The sequence below is a fragment of the Lepidochelys kempii genome, chromosome 5 (genome assembly GCF_965140265.1).
Source record: "Lepidochelys kempii isolate rLepKem1 chromosome 5, rLepKem1.hap2, whole genome shotgun sequence".
NCBI lineage: Eukaryota > Metazoa > Chordata > Testudines > Cheloniidae > Lepidochelys > Lepidochelys kempii.
Genome location: NC_133260.1, coordinates 78,474,538 through 78,497,202, shown reverse-complemented (window position 1 = coordinate 78,497,202; position 22,665 = coordinate 78,474,538). Strand labels below are relative to the sequence as shown.

The 22,665-nt window shown below is 36.2% G+C and overlaps 1 protein-coding gene across 1 annotated transcript in view; it reads right to left on the bottom strand.

Annotated features, from left to right (window-relative positions):
• Positions 1-3,604: 3,604 nt before the first annotated feature.
• The window catches only part of SNX2 (sorting nexin 2), a 55,508-nt gene continuing 36,447 nt past the window's right edge, over positions 3,605-22,665 (bottom strand). Inside the window, exons 7-15 of the mRNA XM_073344834.1 lie at positions 16,637-16,715; positions 15,392-15,467; positions 14,028-14,141; positions 13,699-13,792; positions 9,417-9,622; positions 8,114-8,257; positions 4,934-5,014; positions 4,732-4,803; positions 3,605-3,764 (exon numbers count right to left, since the gene is read on the bottom strand). Of these exons, the coding sequence (XP_073200935.1) occupies positions 3,714-3,764; positions 4,732-4,803; positions 4,934-5,014; positions 8,114-8,257; positions 9,417-9,622; positions 13,699-13,792; positions 14,028-14,141; positions 15,392-15,467; positions 16,637-16,715 (917 nt within the window). The 3' untranslated portion in view covers positions 3,605-3,713. The remainder of the gene's footprint in view (positions 3,765-4,731; positions 4,804-4,933; positions 5,015-8,113; positions 8,258-9,416; positions 9,623-13,698; positions 13,793-14,027; positions 14,142-15,391; positions 15,468-16,636; positions 16,716-22,665) is intronic.

Below are 22,665 nucleotides of genomic sequence, written 5' to 3'. Positions count from 1 at the left end.
TTAGAGTACTTAATAAGGATTTAACCTGACAACAAAAGTTTGGCACACTAAACTTTTCTATTAACTTGATACAGTCAACAATTTAATAAACTATTTTCTATCACATTCCTGTAACATGAGAATATTATGAATAATTTGTTATAAAGGCTTGATCAGCATCTGTTTGGAATGACTAGATTATTCAGGTTTGGCAAAGTCAAAGTCATCCTAAGTGAGTGTTAAATAAAATTTCTACTACCTCTTTTATATTACTAAATATTTATGATGTGGTAGTGCCTAAATGCCCTAATAAGGCAGGGGCCCCATTCTGATGGGTGTTGTACAAACACAGAAGGAAGACAATGCTGGCCCTCTAATGCATACAACCAATACATTTAGAAAGTTTTAGTGTCAACTGTGGGAAAGGTAGATTAGTGGGCAGAGTACAGGGGAATTATTCAGTGGTGCAAGAGAAGTGCAGTCTATTATCAGGATGAAAATTACTACATGGACACCACCACCAAACATGATATGCTGCTATATAAAAGCCAAATGAGATATAACTAGATAAAAAATACAGTCTGAATTATAAATTGGAACAGTAACCCATCATAAATCCTCCAAGTTGTGAGCGTTATATCTAGTGAAATTCCATAGGGGTCAGTAGTAGAACAGGTATGCAAAAGAAATCAAAATTTACAAGTAACGACAAAAAAGTGACAGATGGATAGCCAACAGAAGATCCACTCAGACAACTAATGCAAGATGACCAGGAAAGTTTAGAACAGACAGCCATGTTCAAGGACAGGCAATTCAGTACACAGATACAAACTGGGAAAGTTGCACAACTAGAACTGACCCATGGCTAGTAGACTAAATATGAAGTTTGGATATTAGTGTGAAAAAAAATACTTGTATAATATTGATCATGGAACTAGGGAGATGACACTATATAGCCAAACAGATGGCTCTTGGAACGTTAGAATAATATCAAATGCATCTCTAACTAAACCTTCAAGTTCAATATGTATATGAAAAAAAGCCTGAACACACAAGAGGGGCAGTAAAAACTGTACAACTCTTGGGATTAATAGGCATACAAAGATTGAAGCTACTAAAAGATGCTGAGAGGAGGTGGGAAAAATGTTTAGTGAAAAGGTATTTATTATATAACTACACAGAAGGGAGTTCAGCCTAGATGTTAAAGTTACAGAAGACTTGTGAGCAACTCCCCACTATGGGAGACGGTCAAGGTATATTACTTCAGACGTGGTTAAGAAGAAGGGATGATGATGTAATTTTTAAGATTGTAAGCTTCTCAGAGAAAAGATTATCTTATGTACTGGCACTACATGAGACAGTTAGCTCTTAATTATATTATGTAGAGCAAATAATCATATCATATTAGGACTGGAAGTGACCTTGAGAGCTCATCTAGTCCAGTCCCCTGCACTCATGGCAGGACTACGTATTATCTAGACCATCCCTGACATGTGTTTATCTAACCTGCTCTTAAAAATCTAACAATGGAGATTCCACAACCTCCCTAGACTATTTATTCCTGTGCTTAACCACTCTCACAGTTAGGAAGTTTTTCCTAATGTCCAACCTAAACCTCCCTTGCTGCAATTTAAGCCCATTGCTTCTTGTCCTATCCTCAGAGGTTAAGAAAAACAATTTTTCTCCCTCCTCCTTGTAGCAACCTTTTATGTACTTGAAAACTGTTATGTCCGCTCTCAGTCTTCTCCTCTCCAGATTAAACAAACCCCATTTTTTTCAATCTTCCCTTATAGATCATGTTTTCTAGCCCTTTAATCATTTTTGTAGTTCTTCTCTGGACTTTCTCCAATGTAAGTGGGTTTTCTAACCTTGTATGAGATAGGAATTTAAAGTTTAGTATTTCTTACTGACTTGACTGGATTTAAAATACTATAAAAAAGCCAAACATCAGGCCACAAAAGGTACCTCTCTCTTTTTTAAGTGCATAGTCTCATCGTTTTTTGCCCATTTATTTTCTCCTCAACTCCCAATAATGCTGATGGGTCTGCTCAGATAAGGGTATAGTGAAGTGATGGAATCTGCTCAACTAATAAAAATTCAGCTACAGAGTTTTCCTGTGTTGTGTTTGATTCAGGAAATATCAGCTGAGAAGAAAAAACAGTAAGTGTTTGTATTCATTTTGTTCAAGAATGCAAACTATAAAAATATTGCTTTTTGTTTATAACCAAGTATGGACTAAGTGAATTTGTGGGCCTGATACACAGTCTATAGCATTCTTATGATTATAATCAGAGTTTAGGAAGTAGGAGGTAGTGGTGAAATGCACACAGTTTTCTCGTGATCATTTGACAGAACTGTTTAGCATTAAAACATCTACTCTGGAAATGAAAAGCAAGCAGTTCTATATGCTATTACTAGTGAAATAACTTGAACGGAACCAAAACCACCAATCAAAAATAGTTTGCATATCTTCTGTGTCAGTAGTTAAACCCCTACCTCAAACATAATAAGCAAAATACTAAAACTTGAGCATAGATATGCAGACTACACAAATAAAATCTATTCTCCATGCAGATAATTCTCTAATTTTCTAATAAAAAATCATAGCCTTATTAAAAAAACTAAGTAACATACTAAACTTATTACTGCCCACTCCCAATTAAACCACTTATGTGCTTTTTCCTGTTCCCTGCCCCATCCCTGTGATTATCAAAATATTAATGTGAACACGAGATTTTCCCCTCGTAACCAGTCTCAGAAGATACATGATAATCAGACCGTGATTTGATCTTGATTAACTTCATCAGGACAGTGTGGTTGTAGTACCTGAACAGGTAGGTGATATTCTCTGATGAGGGAACCATATATTGTCAAGATACTCTATTTTCAGGAAAAAGAATCCAATTTACACCTGCCCCCATCACCACTGGACAGTTTCCATTCTACTGATCATAGAAGGAGTTAAGAATCCATCATCTTGGCAAATAAGTGTTTCAAAAATAAATGAGAAAGGAGTGGGATTTAAAAGTTGGCAAAATAGAAAGTGTTTTTTCCAAGAACACTAATAAAATGTTTTTCATAACCTTTTAACATTTAAGTTTAATTCTGCCATGACAGCTAGTGTACAGAAACTTAACTCCTTGTGCCAACTTTTCATTTAAATAGTTAATTTAGAACTACAGTTCCTGTCAGTGGTTTCTAAAATTCTATCTCCAGTTTACTAGAAATGCTACTTCTAAGTAATCTAGAAAATTACTAATGTTATAGAAAAATGAAGGTAAAAATAATGTATAACTAATGTTTCACAAGGTACATCCCTTTATTTTTGTAATCACAAAATCATGATTTTGTACAGGAATGTGTAAGTGAACATTAATTAATGCAATTAAATTTGTTTAATAAAGATCAGGTAAACATACTACAGAACATATTGTATTGTAAAGAACAAAAATATCATAACTTTCTGGCCTTGCAGTGCACATTTTAGTGCAAGTATTAAGACACAATAGTGCTCAATTCAGCAAAATATTGCAGAATATCATGCCACAGTCCACTTCAAAGAGGGTCAGGACATGCAGCTTGTTAATAAAATGCTGTATTATATAAAAAAAGACATGGTAATTCATAAAATATATAGTGGTTTATTTGAATGATTTTAAAGTGATTTCACTGTGGAATTTAGCTTAACCGGGACAAACATCCAAAGTGTCTTCTGGTTTGGAATATTCTTCTTTCTAGGCAATGGCTTTGGCTTCAGGTAGGAATGCCTCCCAGTATTTTATCAGCTTGGGGAAAAGGAAGAAAAAAAAAAAAAAGTTCAGCATTTTCCAAAAGCATGTTTTCTGCCAACATGGCAATTGCAGGAAAGCACCAGGTAGTAATGTTTACATAAATCCATTCATTACTATGTGGTAATCTCTAAAAGTTGACACTTCAGTCATTTGTCTTTACACAATAAGCATGCATATATTTACAAATGTAGCTCTCCTCTAGGGAGATTTCTCACTCCACTTCTAGCAAACGTGATGGGGTGAGACACTTGGAAAGAATCTGGATTGATGGAAGACGGAGGATTAGGATACGTTACATGTAACCGAAAAGAAGGTTTTCCACCCGAAATAGCATTTATACATTACTCACATGGGAACGGAACCCATTCTTAAGGTAATTTTACTGTTGTTTGACATTCAGCATTTGTATCTGTCAGGTGAATACACTAAAATCCAAACACTCAATTTCTAAAACTAACACACACACCCCTCCCATAATAATTTATAAACACTTCACTCTATGACTAAAAAAATTCCATACTTCCAAATTTACTTTTGAGATTACGAAGCATACGAGTGTCTTAAGTGAGAGTACCTATATTATCTTATAGTTTTTGCATACAAGACCAATGTGGCTGTTTCAAGAAAAAGCAAACTTTCTATAGCCCATCCACATGTAAATAAATTACTTCAGTTAATCAGTGATAGAAAAAAAACAAGATGAAGAGCATTTTCTCCCCCCATAAACATAGTGGAGAGAGGGAAGTTTTAAAAAAAAAAAGTTACCAGCAGTAACATGGATGAAAGAGAGCACCAGTATTCAAAAAGTGAAGTTCTGTTTCCTCCCTAACCCTCCCAATCCAACCTAGAATGATGGCAGTTTTTAATTTTACTAAATTTTACTAACACCATCTATAATTGAAAAATTCTCAGTCACAGCTTCATATTAGGTTAGTAATGAGTTCCACAAAGTTTAGCTTACCTGCTGTTGTGTTTGCACTAATGATTCTAAGTACTTGATAATAACAGTTTTAAAGTCTTTCACTCGTTCCTTCTGTTAATAAATGAAACAGATTAATTCTGGTAGATTAATGTAAATAACTGATTTTTTAGAATGCCATATTGCTATTAGATCATTACAACAAATGAGATTGTCACTGAATTTATAAAAGAGGTATACATGCCTCAAATCTTCCCACTTCTTTGCGTATGGTTTTGGAGATCTGTTCAAAGTCTCTCTCCCCTTGCTGAACTTTTGTTTCCCACTGGCAAAGGAAAAACGTACACAGATAAGACTTCATGTTACTCATTCACATACCTAGAATAAGTAGACAGTTCTATCTATAATTTACCAGCACTAACAAATTAAGGAGAGAAAGCATTTTATTTCAACAAAATGCTATTTGCTTGGAGTTGAAAAAAGTAAGAGTATTTAATTTAAATTTGACAGAGCAACATTTTAGGGAAACTCAAGTTAATGGCATGTCAATCCAACTATATTTTACACTAAGGAATGCCAAAAAAATCTGTCATTTAACAATAGCTTCTTTAGAGCTAATTATACAGACTTGTTAGCAAGAGCCCATTATTCACAGCAAACTCTTCCTATATCAGTTAAAACGTTCTTTAGTGAAACCTTTAATGGCACTGCCTGTAAAAGGAGCATCCAATTAAACTAAATTACCTAAAAAGTTACTTTTAAAACCCTTAAGTTGTCATACTTCATAGCATGCCATTAATATTTCGCTGCCACGTACAGCCTGGTTCAGGATCACTAGTTATCCCTAGCTTATGGAGAAAACTCCAGCTGCACAACGTACAGCATTGCCAGGTATGGTACCTTGTCCATAACTGCTGTAGCCAGTTTTCAGAATCTGCTCTCTTTCCTGCACAAACTGAGATACAATGTGCACAGCTGCTGCTGATAGTAAATTGAGAAGATAGAAAAAAAGGCTTGCAATTCTCAATGCTTGCAGCCTATTACACTTTCATACAAAGAGGCTTCAGGTTTTAAGAAACATTCAGAGGTTGAGATTGACAAATTTAGTTTCAAGGTGCAACTGAAACATGGGAATCAGCTGCCTGGCACAATCATCATCTTATAAAGCAACCAACAGGTCAAACATACCAAAAATTTAGTAAGATCAATCTATATTAGGTTGCCAGCAGGAAAATACTATTCCCTCTCCCCAGATAATTCTATAAAAAAGGTGATATTCAGCACTTAGCAAAGGATGCACTGCAATATATTTTGCATCAAGGAACAATGCTTGAATAGTTTTATAGCTGGAGATATACAGCAAAATAAAAAAAAGTTAACATTTAAGTACATTTATTCCAATTTCCCCTATCTTTACTGTTCAAATGCCCATTCTGACATGGAATAAGTAATAAGCCACAACAGGACGTACTTCAGTAGGCTTTTGATGTACACCTTAAGGGAGATTCTGTGCTGTGCCTCTAAGAGGTGCACTACAGAATTCAAAGCTTACAGTGGGGTATTTGGCTTTGAGCCACCTTTGCACGATCCCTCTCCTGGGCTGCTCTGGAGAGATCCCCGGTATTAACTTAGGCATGCTTGCCTAGATGAAAAGTTAGTGCATACAAAGTTGGAGTATAAATCTATAATGCACTAGCATGCTGAACAGTAACTGGCTGTGTTAGGTCAATGCACACTAGTGTGCGGTAGCATGGTCCACATGACCAGTTAGTGTGTGGCATGCTAGTGAGCTGTAGATTTACCCCAGCTTGCTGCACACTAGCTTTTCAGACAGACAAGCCCTTAGGCATGCCTGGGGGCCTTTCAAGTTATGACAGCTTCCCTGAGCTAACCCATGGGCTGCAGCACAGCCTAGAATCTCTGTAGTACTGTATTCCAGTTCCAATACAGATCTTTCACTGCCAGCCCTGTGCTCAGCATGCCCTCTATACTAAAGATGGGGGATGGATGGGGAAGAGAAGGAATCAATGGAAGTCAATCTTACAGCCATCTTCTACAGTTCCAGGGGAATCCTTCCCTGGTTGGAAACGGAGCTTTTAGGGTCTCTATATGCCACTCCAGCCCTTTTACCAGGTATAAAGGAGCTGAGACACAAGTGAGGATCTTGCCACTCGTGGGCTTCATGCCTGGGAAGTTAACAAGGACTATTAATCCACACTCTGGAGTAGCTTTTAGCTATTTGACTATGGCTCAATAATCTGATTAAAATTAAATCATCAATATTTGGAATTGTGGTTTCTGCAACAAATCCTTCTCCTGTGGAGAAGTACTTCCTAGTAGGAAAAAAGGAATCCTGCTTTGGGCCCAAGTAGGCCAGCCCTGTCCTTCATTTCCTTTAGTGTAAAATCAATAGAATACTTAAACATCTTTTTTGGTGTAATGGGCATAGAGTTTTTCCTCTTTTTGGTAATTACAATTCACTGTTTTGAGTTTGTGCATGGCAGTAACACCAAACTGTCCAGCAGCCATTGAGACAATCTGTGGACAATCAATGATTCTCCTAAAAGTCAACAGCACACGAGAGCCAGTGGGTGGTAAAATATTTTGTGGAGAAGGCCAAGTTCTATTTGTAAACTTCCTCAAGTCTAATATACAAAACACTGTGAAAGTGCAGAAAGGACAAAGCAGCTTGTGATTAGTGACCAATGAAGCAGCCAAACAAAACTGTGAAGATTTTAAGCTCTATTATGCAGTGATGTTTTTCCACATTTTGATGACAAAGTTGGTACACATTCTTTAGAGTATGTGTATTAAATTAAAATTTAAAAAAAATTGTCCTACCTCTTCAATTTCCTTGGTGAAGCATGACAGAAAAAGTGTATAAATTATGACAAACTTCAACATGTTATATTTAAGAACTTTTACTGAAATTATACCACATATATATATATACACACACACGTGTGTGTGTGTATATATATATATATATATATATAGGTGTAAACGTTGCACCAATAAAGAAAACATGGAAATAGTTTTCAAATAGTCTTTTTAAATTTACTTGAGTGATACACTTTAGTTTTAAAAGCCAGAAGACAGTCATTTAACTGCATAGAAGTAAAATGACTCGATCAGTAAAGAATGTTTTTGAACTTTTCCGTGTTTTTGTTCCCCTCCCCATGCTGTAAGACAGAATAAAAGCGCCTTACAGATTTCATATTGGTGTAACAATTGTGCACATTTTATATTTAATTAATACCATTCCTTTTAACAATTTCAGTAAACATGGAAAATAGCAAATGTGTAAGTGATTTAAAAATAAAAATCCATATAAAAGTAGTGCATTATGCTGATGAATGAATCAATGGAAACTTTAGGCCTTCAGAATATAGATAGGTAGTCAGGCGCTCAACTTAATGATTACCTCCTTTATCTCATCTTTAGCTTGCTGCAGTTTATCAGGTTTGTTGGCAAGCTGGAGCTTTGCTTCAGCCTCACGTTTTTTCTGTAAAGTGACCTGAGCATCTTGCCATTTCTGCCAGCATTTCATTCGATGATCTAACACACCCTGTAAGAGTAATAATGCAACATAAAATTATTATTTTTTTAGTATCATGTTAACTATGACAATGTGCTGTAAAATTAAAGAACAGGAAATAATGACTGAGTAAGACCTACTCTGCATCAGATATCTTGCCAATGTCTCCTAATCCAGCTGTCTTAATTTTTCTAATACAGTTATTATGAAAAAGTATCTGACTACTGCAGAATGAAGTCCTCCCTATATCTACATACTAAGGAGTACATGCAAGGGGCCATCTCCTGGGAACATACAGTTTACTCTCTATACCCATTCAGTCCTTTCTCTCTCTCCCAAGACCGTTGACAAGGCTGCCAATTATGGAGGGTTAGTATGTTAATACTACTCTGTTAGAATCTGCATTTAGACCACTGATTTCATTTTTATAGGCCACTCAGCTGTCCGGTAATATGTTTTGGTGGAAACAGATCAAAGTAGTAACAATTAAGTTTTAAGTGTTCATAAGCTTAAAGTAATTTCTAAACCAAAACATAACTTCTGATAAAATGTTGAAAGATACATCCAGATAAATTACTGTTGAAACACTCTCTTACATCCCCAACAAGTAATCAAAAGCTACTGATACCAGATAGCAGTTTACACCCTCACTGAACACTCCTACAATGCTTTTAAAGTCCTAATAGAGCTACAATAGATATTTTTTCATCTCTGGCATCTCACATTAAGGCCTCCAGGCACATAAAAAAAAAACTTTAAGACAAAAGTACAGCCCTGTAACTCGTGTTCCAGTACAAGTTAATATTTTCTGTACCTGAATATAATAAGCACACCATGCTGAACAGTACAATGTCCTTATACAATAAAACATACTTCCTAGGACTATCATTCACATACATAAATTCTCCATTTAAGTTTACACAATGTTTGGGATGTTGGAGAACCCAAATTTGATTAATCCACATTACACAACAGTTTATAGAGTGGGATGCCGCAATACTGGAAAAAGGGGAATCTCCCTAGCTATTTTCAGTGCTAGCTTGAAGTCACAGTTCTCCTTGCAACAGTTTTGCATTTACTTTCCCTTCTATTGCCCATGCATTCTTAGCCTGTGAAGAAATTGCAACCTTCAACATAAACCCTATCTTGCAGCAAGATAAACAGGTTACATTTTTAAAACAGTGCTTACTTTTACTGCAGCAATAAGACGAATGTAGTCACCGAGCAGTTCTGAGAACACATAGAAGTCAGCAAAAGCTTGTTCTTGATGTAACTGGTCTATTTTTTCCTCAACTTCTGCCAGCTGAGACAAAGCTCTAGATAAAGCAGTGTGGTCCTCAGAGTTACCTAACATAGCAGCACTTTTAGCGAAGGCAGCTGTGTTGGCTGAAAGCTCTGAAAGACAAGAGTAAAATTCAGTGTGAAAGTTTTTCAGAAGTTACTCCTGGGGGAAGTCTGAACCACTGTGCATAATTCATGTCCCCCTGCATATTTTTTTCCCCTCCAAGAATACAGATTCTGCTGGGGAGACGCTGCAGTTATATCTTTCACCCATCAAGGTCTGCTGTGGAGCCAGAAAAGAGGACAGCCAGCCGCTGGAGAGGGAGGCGAAGAGGCTGCATTCCTCACAGCAGGGCCAGGTAAGGAGGCACAGGATGGATGGAGCAGGGCACATGGGGTTGCTGGGTAGTCTCAGACTGTGGTTCAGGAAGGCTAACGGGGGGGGTGGGGTGGCAGGAAGACAGACTGGGGCATGGACTCAGGCAGGGCCAGATTAACTTTTTGTGACCCCAGAGTAAGTAAGTAGTATTCTGGTTTCTTCCTAGAGTTTAATGGGTAATTTATAGCCTCATTATAGAAAGGAAAGATTATAAAAGTTCTTGAAACAAGACCACCGATGTTCCCCAGAGATAGGCCTGTGTTTAAAGTAATTCAACTTTCCACCTGAATACTATCCTGCAAATATATCTACACTTTTAACTTACCCTTTCCAAAGCTTGTGAGGAAAAAAAAGCATATATAGCGAGAACAAAAACAAGGCACTGAGAAATAACCATATACAGGGGGCTAAGTACTGCCCTTTCTCTACAGCAAAACTCAAGTCAATGAGCATGATGTATCAGGATCAAGTATATAACTCAAAGTGGAAGAAACTGTTAAGTACTGGGGCTGGAGAAAGTGAGGAAACAAAGGTTTCCATTTCTGTGCTTTGGCCTGAACTGTATAAATTCAAATATTTCTCTTAAGCAAACAAATCAGGATGAAGATAAAACATTCAATTTTTTGAGAGACAGTTATGGATCCTAGAACTCCAAATTTAAAATTCAAAACAAAATTCAAGATAACGGTAAAAACATTAGGCTCAAATGCCCAACCACTAGCCTGTGAAGGCCAGCCCTTGTGTCTATCCTGTAATCCTGTTTTGTAAAATTCTACTCCTGAATTATGAGTAAAAAAATCTTCGATTATCATCTGTGTCCTAATGTATTCTGTCAAACAGACCTTATTCTGTCAAACTGACCACCTGCTACAGAACTATGCTCCAGAATCCCAGCTGTCATTGAAAAATAAGTTTCTAGCTTTCATGGTTTTGAGAAAAATCTTGAAATAGTGAACTGAGTTTAAAAACCATGGACTGTTGTCTTTGTGTGTGTAGACAGCCCAAAACAATAACTTGAGAGGTATTATCTTTCATCCTCACTCAGGGTCCCACAGACTCTCTGATTCTGTGACCACAGAAGTCACTATCTGCTCAGGCCAGGTGATCCACATTTTGCTCTCTATCTCCCTGACCCAGCTGCAGCTTCCTCTCATTCTCCAGCTTTTCCCACAAAGGGCAATTACCTGGCTTACAGCACACATTCATTGCACAGTTCTTTGGAGCCAGGCAATAGAGCATAAGGGGGTGAGAGCCAGAGTCCAGCATATAGCCAGGGAGCAGGTAGACCCAAAAGTCTACACTGGTAAAATAAGCTGCCTGGAGAACAACGCATCACCTGAGGCCTTGGAAACTAGGGAATGTGTATTTGAGTGTGGCTATGCTCCCCACTTCCCTGGCACACACGGGGGAAAAGGAAGTTCTGAGCTAGGCTGTCTGGACAACACTGCAAGAACAAAGACCCAGTGAATGGAGCCATGCTGCCTGGAGAAGAAAGCAAAAACTTATGCTCAAAAATGCTCAACTGAAAATATGTCTTTACTAGTTTTATATCAATAAGAATGTTCAACTATGAAGCACAGATGCACATGTTTGGAAACAGGGTGGAAAGGAATGAAGTTATTTCATGAGAGAATAAATTAACACTGACATTGAGTTTAAGGGTACTTGCTGCAGAATACACACTGCCTCCTCCTATCCCTCCACCCCCAATTCTAATCTTCTCATGGTAAAGGATGGGCAAGTCAGTTTTCTGTTTTAAAAGGCTGCCATAATTACATGGGTGGCACCTTTGTAATTAGGTGCACTTACATCAGTATATGAAAGATGACCTACACGTAGTATAATATGAATCCAATAAAAGATATTTCAACATTATCTTCAAAAAATACTTACACGCGTTTAATTTTCATGTTTAATTTTATGCAAATCATTTTTAATAATCTTGCTGTATTGAGTTAATTCGTACAAACAAGATTTGATAAACAATTGCCTATGTGCATGTTAGCTTATGTCACAGGTAATCCATTTGGAAACTTGACAAAACTTATAACTAAGGTAACAATGGACTGTAAAAAGCAACACCACATAAATAGGGCCAATGATGACAACAAATGTTTGCAACTTTAGTTTTAAAGTTTTCCTCCTCTTTTTCAGGTATTTAAACAAATACATGTATCTATGGCTTTTTCAAAAAATAACTCTTTGGTAGTTATTTGCAATTCTAGCAGCCACTGATCACACTCCCTATATAGTACCAAAGCAAGTTTCCATTTTCATGTGTTCATAGCATCCTGAAATATCTATCTTTAAGACTGAAGTTTTAACGCCATCTCTGCCTGAAGATCAACAATTTTTAAAACATGAGCAAAATCTCATTTGAGATTTAGGAAAGCAATTTAAGATAAAATTCCACACTTCCAAGTGTGGAAAAATTATTAAATATAGGGTTACAGCAAAATGACTGTAGTTTGAAATTTGGCACAGGGAGTAGTGTGCATTTGGTAAAAGTTTTGAAACTGAAGTCCACCAATTTTTCAGTCACTCAGCATGCTCAGTAGATACTTGTTAATGTTTGCTTAGAGTTTAATAAAGTCCTTTCCCGTTTGACACCACTGTTTATTCTTCTTAGCAGGTCTAACTAGCAGGTCAGGCAGGCACAGGGCCTGCGTTATGGGATGCATGAGGAAGAATACATATCATTAAAGGATTTTCCAGTGTGTTAATAAGGGACAAAGATTCTGTATTTTATGTTTTCAAATCTATCTGGAGTTTTGCTGCATTCTCAAATGTTATAATGTGCTGTAAGCTACGATTTTACTTTCTTAAAAAGGTTATGTTTCTATCTTTCTGTTGTGGAGACACAGCTGATAATCTAAAACTGATACTCTATAGCACTATTAAGCCCTGTACACAAAAAAACCTGTCTGGCTAAAGAAATGCAATGGTTTAAGCTATCCCTTCTCTATCCCATTCACTTTGATCAGACAAAAAATCAGCTACTGATAATTTTTACTTTTAAAAAGACAAATTAAATGCAATGACGACTTATTCAAAATAAAGTTGGCTTAATTCAAGGGTTAGTTTCAACAGCAGCATTTATCTGACCATGTTGCATATAGATTTACATAATAATTTTTATTCTCGTTTTGTTTAAATGTCTAAATTCATAATCTTGCTTTTTACACTGTAAACTATACATAAGACATACAGAATGCACAACAAAGCATTTCTTGACTTATCTTACCTATAGTCATTTTGCATCAACTGTTAAAACTGCCACCTTGTTCTAAAACAAATACGTCCTTTGTAATTGCTTTAGCTTTACCTGTAAGGGTGACTGTTAAGAGTAGAATTGGTAATCACCTGTAGAATAAAACTTGTGTATCACCCATGTTTTGTACCATCAGAGGCAGACAGTTCACTCATGCAAAGCTTGTACTAATCAAACAAGTCTTCTTGAGAAAAGAATCCAATGCTATAATCAATATAGCAACCTTTAAAAATTCCCTCTTTACTGGGTATAATAGGAATTGTATACATTTGGGATAATAAAATGCAAGTTGAGGGATACAAAAGAAGTTCCTAAATGTCTGATAAGTTTAAATAAAATAAAGGTAATTTTAAGTTGGAAAGTTAGTGTATGTTTTGTATTAAACCACAGTATACTTTGAGTCTCTGGCTAACTTACCTTGTATTAGTTGCAAGTCTATAGTAAAATTCAATTTAACACCAATATGAAATAGTTTGCTTTAATAAAGAATTTTAACTCCTGAGCACTGAAATTAACACCCACATTAAAAAAAAACCCTACCTTTTCTGTGGCAGACCAAGGCTTCTACACTGGCATGAAGTTTCCTAAGTTGCTGATCCAGATTCTCAAATTGTTGCTGTTTTTCCTCAAACCACTGGCAAAAGATTGAAAAAAACAAGCAGTACAAATTACGTTACCAACAACAAACTACATTCCTTGTTTTAAAGGAACAAATTAACCACGTACAACCATAGTGGTCAACTGATGCAGCTGAGAACCCAAGCCAATAAGTAAATTAATATCCCATTTTCTACTCCTACAGCCTTAAAATTCAATTGTTGAGTCTCATTAATTTGTCTCGTTATTCAAGTAGAAAAATCAGCTCTTACTGCATCCGATTCATTCATCTTGATTGTCATTTTGTTGACAGCATCGGCAGCCTTGTTCACCATCCTCAATATTCCTGCTCCACTCAGAGCCTGGGTGTTAACTGCTCTTGGCAGCTGGAATTGAATGACAAATAAGGGCAAACAAACCGGTTAAAAGGCTGGAGGTTTAACTGGGCACAAGAGGGACTGAAAAGGATGTAGTGTTTTCTTCACTCTCATACATTTCAATATAGTAGAACCTAATTTCTCAAATTTACTACTTTTACATTCTCAGAGGAAAACTTAAAAATACAGACTTTCCATTTGCTTTTCTTCTGTACCTTTACATTTAGATGGAACAAACGCTCTATTTGTCAAAAGTTATTACAAAATAGCCAAAGGCTCTAACTGGCCACCTATATGCTACAGAGAGCAAACTGCTACTAAAGAAACAGACAGAAAAGCTTAGATATAGTACAAAACAATAAATACATTGAGATGCTATAAGAATATTTCAATACATTATGAAAATCTTTTAGAGAATATCTTGGTCGTGTACAAAAGAGCACACTGTGTTTGTGTATATTAATTTCTAAATATAAGTTAAGTCTTGAAACCTACCTCACACAGGAATGTCATGAGAATTAATATTTAAGTTACCCAGTAATGATGCACTTGTCAGTGATGTGATTCTTTAGGTTTGGTAGGGGTAACATGACTAGGATAATGACATGGGCTTATTAGACAAGTATTACAGCAGATACATTATGTGCATCCATAAAACTGATTGTGTTTTATATAGAGATTTTTGAAGTTATTTAATGTTTGTGAAATGCGTTAGAGTGACAGCACTGGTGACCAAAGTCATCTATCCGCAGAACAGATATAGTACAACCAGCAGCAGTGCAAACTTCTCCATATTACCCCCACCAACAAATCTCAACATTGACTTCAGGGGTTACAGGTGAGAGGATAATTATGTTTCCATGCCAGTTTAATCCCTCAACTCTCTGCTGAAAGCAGCCAACAGCAGTGCCATGTGTATTTTAGTGACTTGGACATTTGTCCATCAGGAGCTGGGCAGAGCAATTTATTTCCCATAAACTACTGAGCAGTCAGGTAACTTCGAAGTCATTACTGACCTAATTTACATTTTAATAAGAGGTAAAGGCAAGAGACTCTGTAGTCCATTGTTTTTGTACCTTGAACCATTTTATCACACTGAAGGTATAATCTAATATTAATGCACAGGAAATTATGGGACTAAGTCTCCATATCTAAAGATGAGAATATATATTACCTTGTATAAAGTACCATTATTAACTAGAGAACAAATAGGAGAACTTAAAAAAACAAACAAACAAAAAAAAAAAAACCTTGAATACCTCAGAACTTTCCAAGAACTGCCTTAAATCAGGATCCTGTAACAAGGTTGGGTGTTTTACTGTTCGTTGTAGATACCTATAATTTTAAAAAATAAAATATTAGATAACTTAAAACAATTTAGTGCTCCTGACAGCACTGGAAATGTCCTTATTCACAGAGCAAGCAGCAGTGCAAACTTCCCTTAATCATTCTGCCAATATGCTCAAGCCCCCTGTTGTGGAGGAATCACCTCTAAGGGTTAGAAGATAGGTCAGTCTCCATGCCCCTTCAATCCTTTACCTCTCTGCTGTGATTTACAATCATGTTTGAGTATGTTGCTACTCGCCACTCCCACCCCACAAAAAACCCAAGCTGATATCAAACACTCAGCATTTGGTTATCTGCCTGTGCCAACAACTATTATGAAATACCAGTAAGAGAAGTCTTGTTTACATATAGCAAGAAGAGAATGTTACAAAACCAAAGCAACTGAAAATGGGAAGACATGGGTACACTAAAGAAAAGCCAAGAAACCTAAGGAGTACCAAGAAAAGGAGAACTTGTGGCACCTTAGAGACTAACCAATTTATTTGAGCATAAGCTTTTGTGAGCCACAGCTCACTTCATCGGATGGCAACCAAATTTAGATTCATCCCTTGATGAGTAAAGTTATCAGTAACTGATGAATGAATTCACAGCTCTGAGGTTTGCTTTCTTTTGAGAAATTTACTTTTTGCTTTTTCTTGGAACACAAAGATCTATTGCTGCTTGAACAACAGTCTCGTGCTATATGTCCCGTCTTGTCCCACGGTTGTGTTTTTTTTTTTTTTTGCCAGTACCCAAGTAAGCCCTTTAGGGCAAGGACCTGTTATGTTTGGCTCTGACTTACAGTACTACTTTGCAGCATGCAGTGTAGCTATAAATGAACAATGCCATCTATATTATAAAACAGGTTGGACAAAACCTATCAGGGATGATCTAGGTTTGCTTGGTCCTGCCATAATCATTAAGGCATCATTCTTGTTCAAGTCTCTTTAATATGGTGTCCAACTTAGAGTCTTTTTTGTTATTTCCTTTTTTTTTTTTAAGATTGCAATTGAATTTAAGAAGTAAAATTAATTGGCCATACTTTAGTCAGAAAATTGTCCGGATCTGATCCAGCAGCCCAAGAACTGTACAAGCTGATGGATCAGACTGGGCATACAGAGCCTACTTAGTAAATTAATATACTAGGCGAATGCAGTAAATATAAATACATATATTACCTTTCTAGTGCAGCTCTTCTTTTTTCTACAAATTCTGTAGATGATGAATCTTCCTTGCCTACTTTAACCTTGGTCATGCCTTTGAAGAAAATTATGTGATATTGATTTTACATTACCATGAGGCAATCATGAACATAACTGATGTGCTTAGAACTATAAAGGTATTAAAGCTCACTTGAATGTTATGCATTAAAGTCAAAGTTACATGAAAATCAGCACCAAGGCATACAGAGAAAGATAATGGATATTGTATGCAGTATGCTTTTCTCAAAATTCCCAAACGACAAATTTCTGAAATCAAGTACACAGCTGCTGATAAACATTTTGGATATTTAAAACAATTTCAATTATAAAAAGTAGAGCTGTCAATTAATCGCAGTTAACTCACATCATTAACTCAAAAAATTTAATCACGATTAAAAAAATTAATAGTGATTAATAGCAGTTTTAATCATATTGTTAAACAATAACAGAATACCAATTGAAATTTATTATATATATATTTTTGGATGTTTTCCTACATTTTCAAATATATTGATTGCAATTACAGCAGAGAATACAAAGTGTACAGTGCTCACTTTATATTATTTTTTACTACAAATATTTGCACTGTAAAAAAGATAAACAAAGAAACAGTATTTTTCAATTCACAAACAAAAAAGAAACAGTATTTTTCAATTCACCTCATACAAGCATGTCCCCTGGAATGGTGGCTGAAGCATGAAGGGGCACACAAATAGTTTAGTATATCTGGCACATAAATATCTTGCTACGCCAGCTACAAAGTACCAAGCGAAAGCCTGTTCTCACTTTCAGGTGACATTGTAAAGAAGAAGTGGGCAGCATTATTTCCCATAAATGTAAACAAACATGTTTGTCTTAGTGATTGGCTGAAAAAGAAGTAGGACTGAATGGACGTGTAGTTCTTTAAAGTTTTATGTTGTTCTTTTCGGAGTGCAGTTATGTAACAAAAAAAAAAAATCTACATTTGTAAGTTCCACTTTCATCATAAAGAGCTCGCACTAGAGTACTTGTATGGGGTGAATTGAAAAATACTATTTCTTTTGTTTTTTACAGTGCAAATATTTGTAGTAAAAAATAATATAAAGTGAGCACTGTACACTTTGTATTCTGTGTTGCAATTGAAATCAATATATTTGAAAATGTAGAAAAACATCTACAAATGCTTATAATAAATTTCAGTTGGTATTCTATTATTAACAGTGCGATTAAAACGGTGATTGATCACAATTAATTTTTGTAATTGTTTGACAGCCCTAATAAAATAAATGTGATCTAATAGAAGTCAGATGACTTGAAACTTATTAGGAATTCACACTCTACAGAATTAAGCTGCAACTTCTATTTTAAAAAGTTTGCCACTTTATTGAATAGACTGCAATATAGTGTATTTTCTTGCCTTTTTTTTTTTAAATACTAAATTCGGAAGTAAACAGGCATACAAATCCTTGCCATGTAAATATCAGAAACAAAACAATCACTACAGAAGTGAGTTTTTGTTTAAAAAGACACACAATAATATTAGCATCAGTTGTCTCTTTTTAGCAGGGTGTTATATTACACAGTGACACTCCTTACACTTATGGTATGTTACTTCTAGTGATTGTATTAGATTGAGTGACAGTTATTTCTGGTGATTTTATTACATTGAGCTCTGATTACATATATTTAAACAGACCAGATGTGTCTATCAAATGTTAACATTCAAAAAATTGGACAGGAGTGTTTTTTTCCTCCACTGCAGGTGTGTACACTGTCTGAATTTTGACTACATGGTAACCTTATATCTAAGGTATCTATCCTCTATTTTGCTTGGTTTGCAGTTGGTGAGTGAATTTTCCATAATCACCACCTTCCTACATAGATGGACTATTTTTCCTCTCTCAAATGAGAAGCTATCACTAACTTAGTATGACCATTTCCACTTGGAAGCCCCAGGAAAATTACCAAGTGATCCTTTGGTAACAAACATCACAAATTGCTGAATATTTAGTTACAAATGTCATCCCGATACACTCTGATGACTGGACATGTCTATTATATATGCATATAAATTTCCTCTTTCACCACAGTTTCTCCAATATCTCACCTCCGCCCCTAAGCCCTGTGTGCTGTGATAAGGAAATGCTATTTTATCATGCTACAGACTGAAAAGAGGACAATCAATCTCAAGCTCAAACCCAGGGTAATTTGTCTATCCAGATCCTTTTCCCAGCATGTCATATATGGACTTTATTTTGGTTAGGAAAGTTGTCTGAAAAACTAATATCAATTCGTTATTTTTCTGTTCCTTAATTGATCAGACACCATTGCTTCTATTCAAATTAGCTTCTATTCTATTCTGTATAAAACAGCTTTTCTATAAAGTTGAGGGAAAAAAGCTTAACTTGAAAGTACTGGTACAATGGGGGACTGGGCCAGTTAAAGTTAGTTTTGATTTCTAAGTATGTTAGAAAAGTTTCTTTATGGAATAGCTGGCCAACCATATGTAATTCTGCATGTTGGCAGGGGTTAGCCTACATGACTCTTGTGGTCCCTTCTAACTCTATGATTCTGTGATTCCATGGCTCTCCCAATCTGTAAAAAACTCTCTGGTTTGTGATTTGGATTAACAAAGGATTATTTTCAAATAGATTATTTGTAATGGGCATCACTGGAGAGGAAAAATAGTTTCTCTCTAGTTCTATTTCAAATTCAGAGTAGTCTTCGCTAAAAGATGTATATACATTTCTGGAGGGTGTGACTTTTTATTAATGCCTGGTAACATAGCGATGTTTTCACTGTCAATTTTCTTGTTCAACAAAGACCCAGTTTGGCTGTGTCAGAGTCCCCCAGTCCACAACTGCTTTGAGCTAACCGTTTTGACAATACCACAGAATATTTCAAACACGTAGTCCATCCTGTTTAATAGGTCTATATAAAGCACCAGTGCTCACTCTCTTTTTTCCCTTACTCCATATAAATTCTAACGTCCTCTGCATTTCTGCTAGTTTTTTTTCCTAGAAGGATTATAAAAAGATTTTAAACACGAAAAGATATCCTTGGCAATGTGTTCATTCTGACTGTGGCTGTTCTTCCTAACTAAGAAATTGCATACTTCCCTCAGCACTCCAGATCTTTTTTTCATTTGTAGTACTAGGGACTTACTATTTAAATCAGAGAGCTCTTCTAGCTTGAGAGTTGAATTCCCAGGTATTTTATAGAATTTGTTACCCATCAGTACCTAAATATTTTTGGAAGGAATGACATCCCAGAGTTTGGCAAATTTATAGCTAGCATTTAAAGTAAATTATGCCAAATCTGAAATCCAGATGCTTTCCTGCAGTAATAGATTTCTTTAGAAACTAATTTTAGGGAAATATTTGGTTCAGAGAAAAATTGTATTACATCATCTGTGTATAAAGCTATTTTTGCTTTGTCCCTGCAAGTTCTATTCCAGTGATAAATTCACTGTTCCTTATTCTCTGTGCAAAATCTCCATTGCCAGTGCAAAAAAGGGGACACAATGGACATCCCCGCCAAGTTCTTCTGTGTAATTCAAACAGGGGAGATTTAACCTCATTAGCTCACACAGATGCTTTTGGGGTGATATAAAGAGTAGTTATCCATCTAAGGATCTGAGGGCCAGCAACCATATGGGACGGGACTTGACAGAGTTCGACTCTATTCTATCAAAAGCTCTCTCTGCATCACGTGATAACAAAAGAAACGGATCTCTTTTTGATCTGGCATTATAGATGATTCCAAGCACTATCAGAATATTGTCTCACATGTCTATCCTTAGTGAATCCAATTTAATCTGGATTTGTACAAACCAAGAGCATAGCCTGCAATCGGCTAGCTAGTATTTTTGCTAAAATCTTTGTCATGATTCAGCGGTGATATGCACTTATAAGAGCAGCACAAGGTAAGGTCTTTTCCAACTTTAGGGATAACAGTGGCTTCTTTCATGTGTTATGGAAGCCCTCCCCTAATGGAATAATATTGAAGGTACCTCTCAAGGGACATACTAATACTTCTTTAAATACTTATAAAATTCAGCTGGAAAGCTGTCAGGTCCTTGAATTTTTACCACTTTTCCTACTTGCTAACCTCTAAGATGTCTTCTTCTGTTATTTCTTTGTCTAAAATTTCTTTATCAATTGTGTTTTTGTTTGGCAACTCTGCTACTTCCAGATATTTTTGAATAACTTCAGGAGCTTGGAGTATCTGAGGAATAAAGGTTTTCATAATAAACAACCAAAGTAGCACATATATCAGAGTGTGTAACTGTCTTCTGTAGATTGTTTTTAATTGGTGGAATAATACATTGCTCTTGAATCCCTTTAAGCATTTGAGCCAATAGCTTATCACTTATTTCCTTTCTCACAACAAAATTTGCTTTGTATACAAGGCCTTTTTCAGTGGGCCTTCAGTTAATTGTTGATACAATCTTTGAACCTGTGTATTTATGAAAGTATTTTATCATCACTACTCTAATTTTATTTTTTCTTGAGCTCTTTTTCAATTGAAATGTTTTGCTTATCAACTGGCTCCTAAATATGCTTAACCTGCCTCTTAAGGAAGACCTCTTTATATTATAGTGCATTTTTAATAATAATGATAGACAAACACCCAACATTTTCATTCTATTACTTTTAATTTAATAAATTACCTATAAAAGTAGACAGTAGGTCAAACAAATACCAGAAGCCTTATTTACTGCAGCCGGAATCACCGTGATAACTAGTTAAAACGATACATTTCTGCTCATTCCCCCACTTTTCAGTTGTTCAGTTTTCTAGGACTTCACCTTTCAAGCTGAAGTTTTCTCAGCTAGGTCTCTGCCCAAAAGTGACTTTTTTGAATGTGTGAACAAAAATGGTTCTTTCTACTTCAAGAACAGAGAGTCAACATGCTTTTCCCTATTATAAAAACAATTCTCGTGGCTTTTTGCTTGTTTAGGTGAAAAGTTCTATAGCTGTGGTGCAATGGCCCTTTCACAAGGTTTCACTGGTCATTTTCACCTCAGTAGCCTAGAACTCGTCTGTTTCAGCTACAAGGACAGCTGACCAGAATGTCACAGGTAGTTCAGTATACACACCCTCACAACTCGAGCGTACTGACCCCAGAGGCATCTTCAAGTCATTATGTAAAGAAGATAAGGAATCCTTGCACTCAACTTAGCCAGTTTTGAACAGACTGCCACTTGGGACAATCTCTGCAACCTATATCCAACTTTCCAGTGATTGTTGGGGAAGGTGGCACCAGACTACCTAGTAAAGAATTGGGACGACAGCATCAGCAAGAGTTTGCAAGAGAGTTGTGTCGATAGACGACAATATGCTCCTCTATTGTCCTTCACCTGAAGCCCCTCTTTTATTTGAGGAAAGGCAGGAATTTCAAAGAGTCACTTTTCTTCAACAAAAGGAGATCTGGATCGCAATCCATAAGACAAAGTCTGGGAAAACACCAGGGGTTTGTGGCATCACCCCTGAGTTGCTGAAGACCGTTTTATCATGGCAGCACAGGCTTGGTCATAACATCTGGCACACAAATATCCCTGATTGGAAGAGGTGTTCTTCTGATATTCAAAAAAGGGCAACACAGCCAGATGTAGCAACTATAGAGGTATTACACTGTTGTCAGTGCCAGGGAAGTCTTTGCTTATATGTTAATGTCTCAATGCACTTCATGGCAAAGATCAGGATACCCACTGTGGCTTTCATTCCACTGTCAAACAGATCTTTACCTCCAGACAGCTTTTTTCAGAAGGCATCTCAATTAATAAGCTATTTGCAGTACTTTTTATAGACTTCCATCAGGCCTTTGATTCAGTGCATCGAGCAAGTTAGTGAGATATGACTCAGCATCCTTGGGAAGACAGTGTCATTGGTAGAAGTAGTCAATGGCAGGTACACAGTATGGTTTCCTACCTCCACAGGAGTTTGGCAAGGCTATGTTCTGTCATGATTATTGTTCAGTATTGTCATTGTTTGGTTGATGGATAAGCTTGAGGAGGCAGCTGT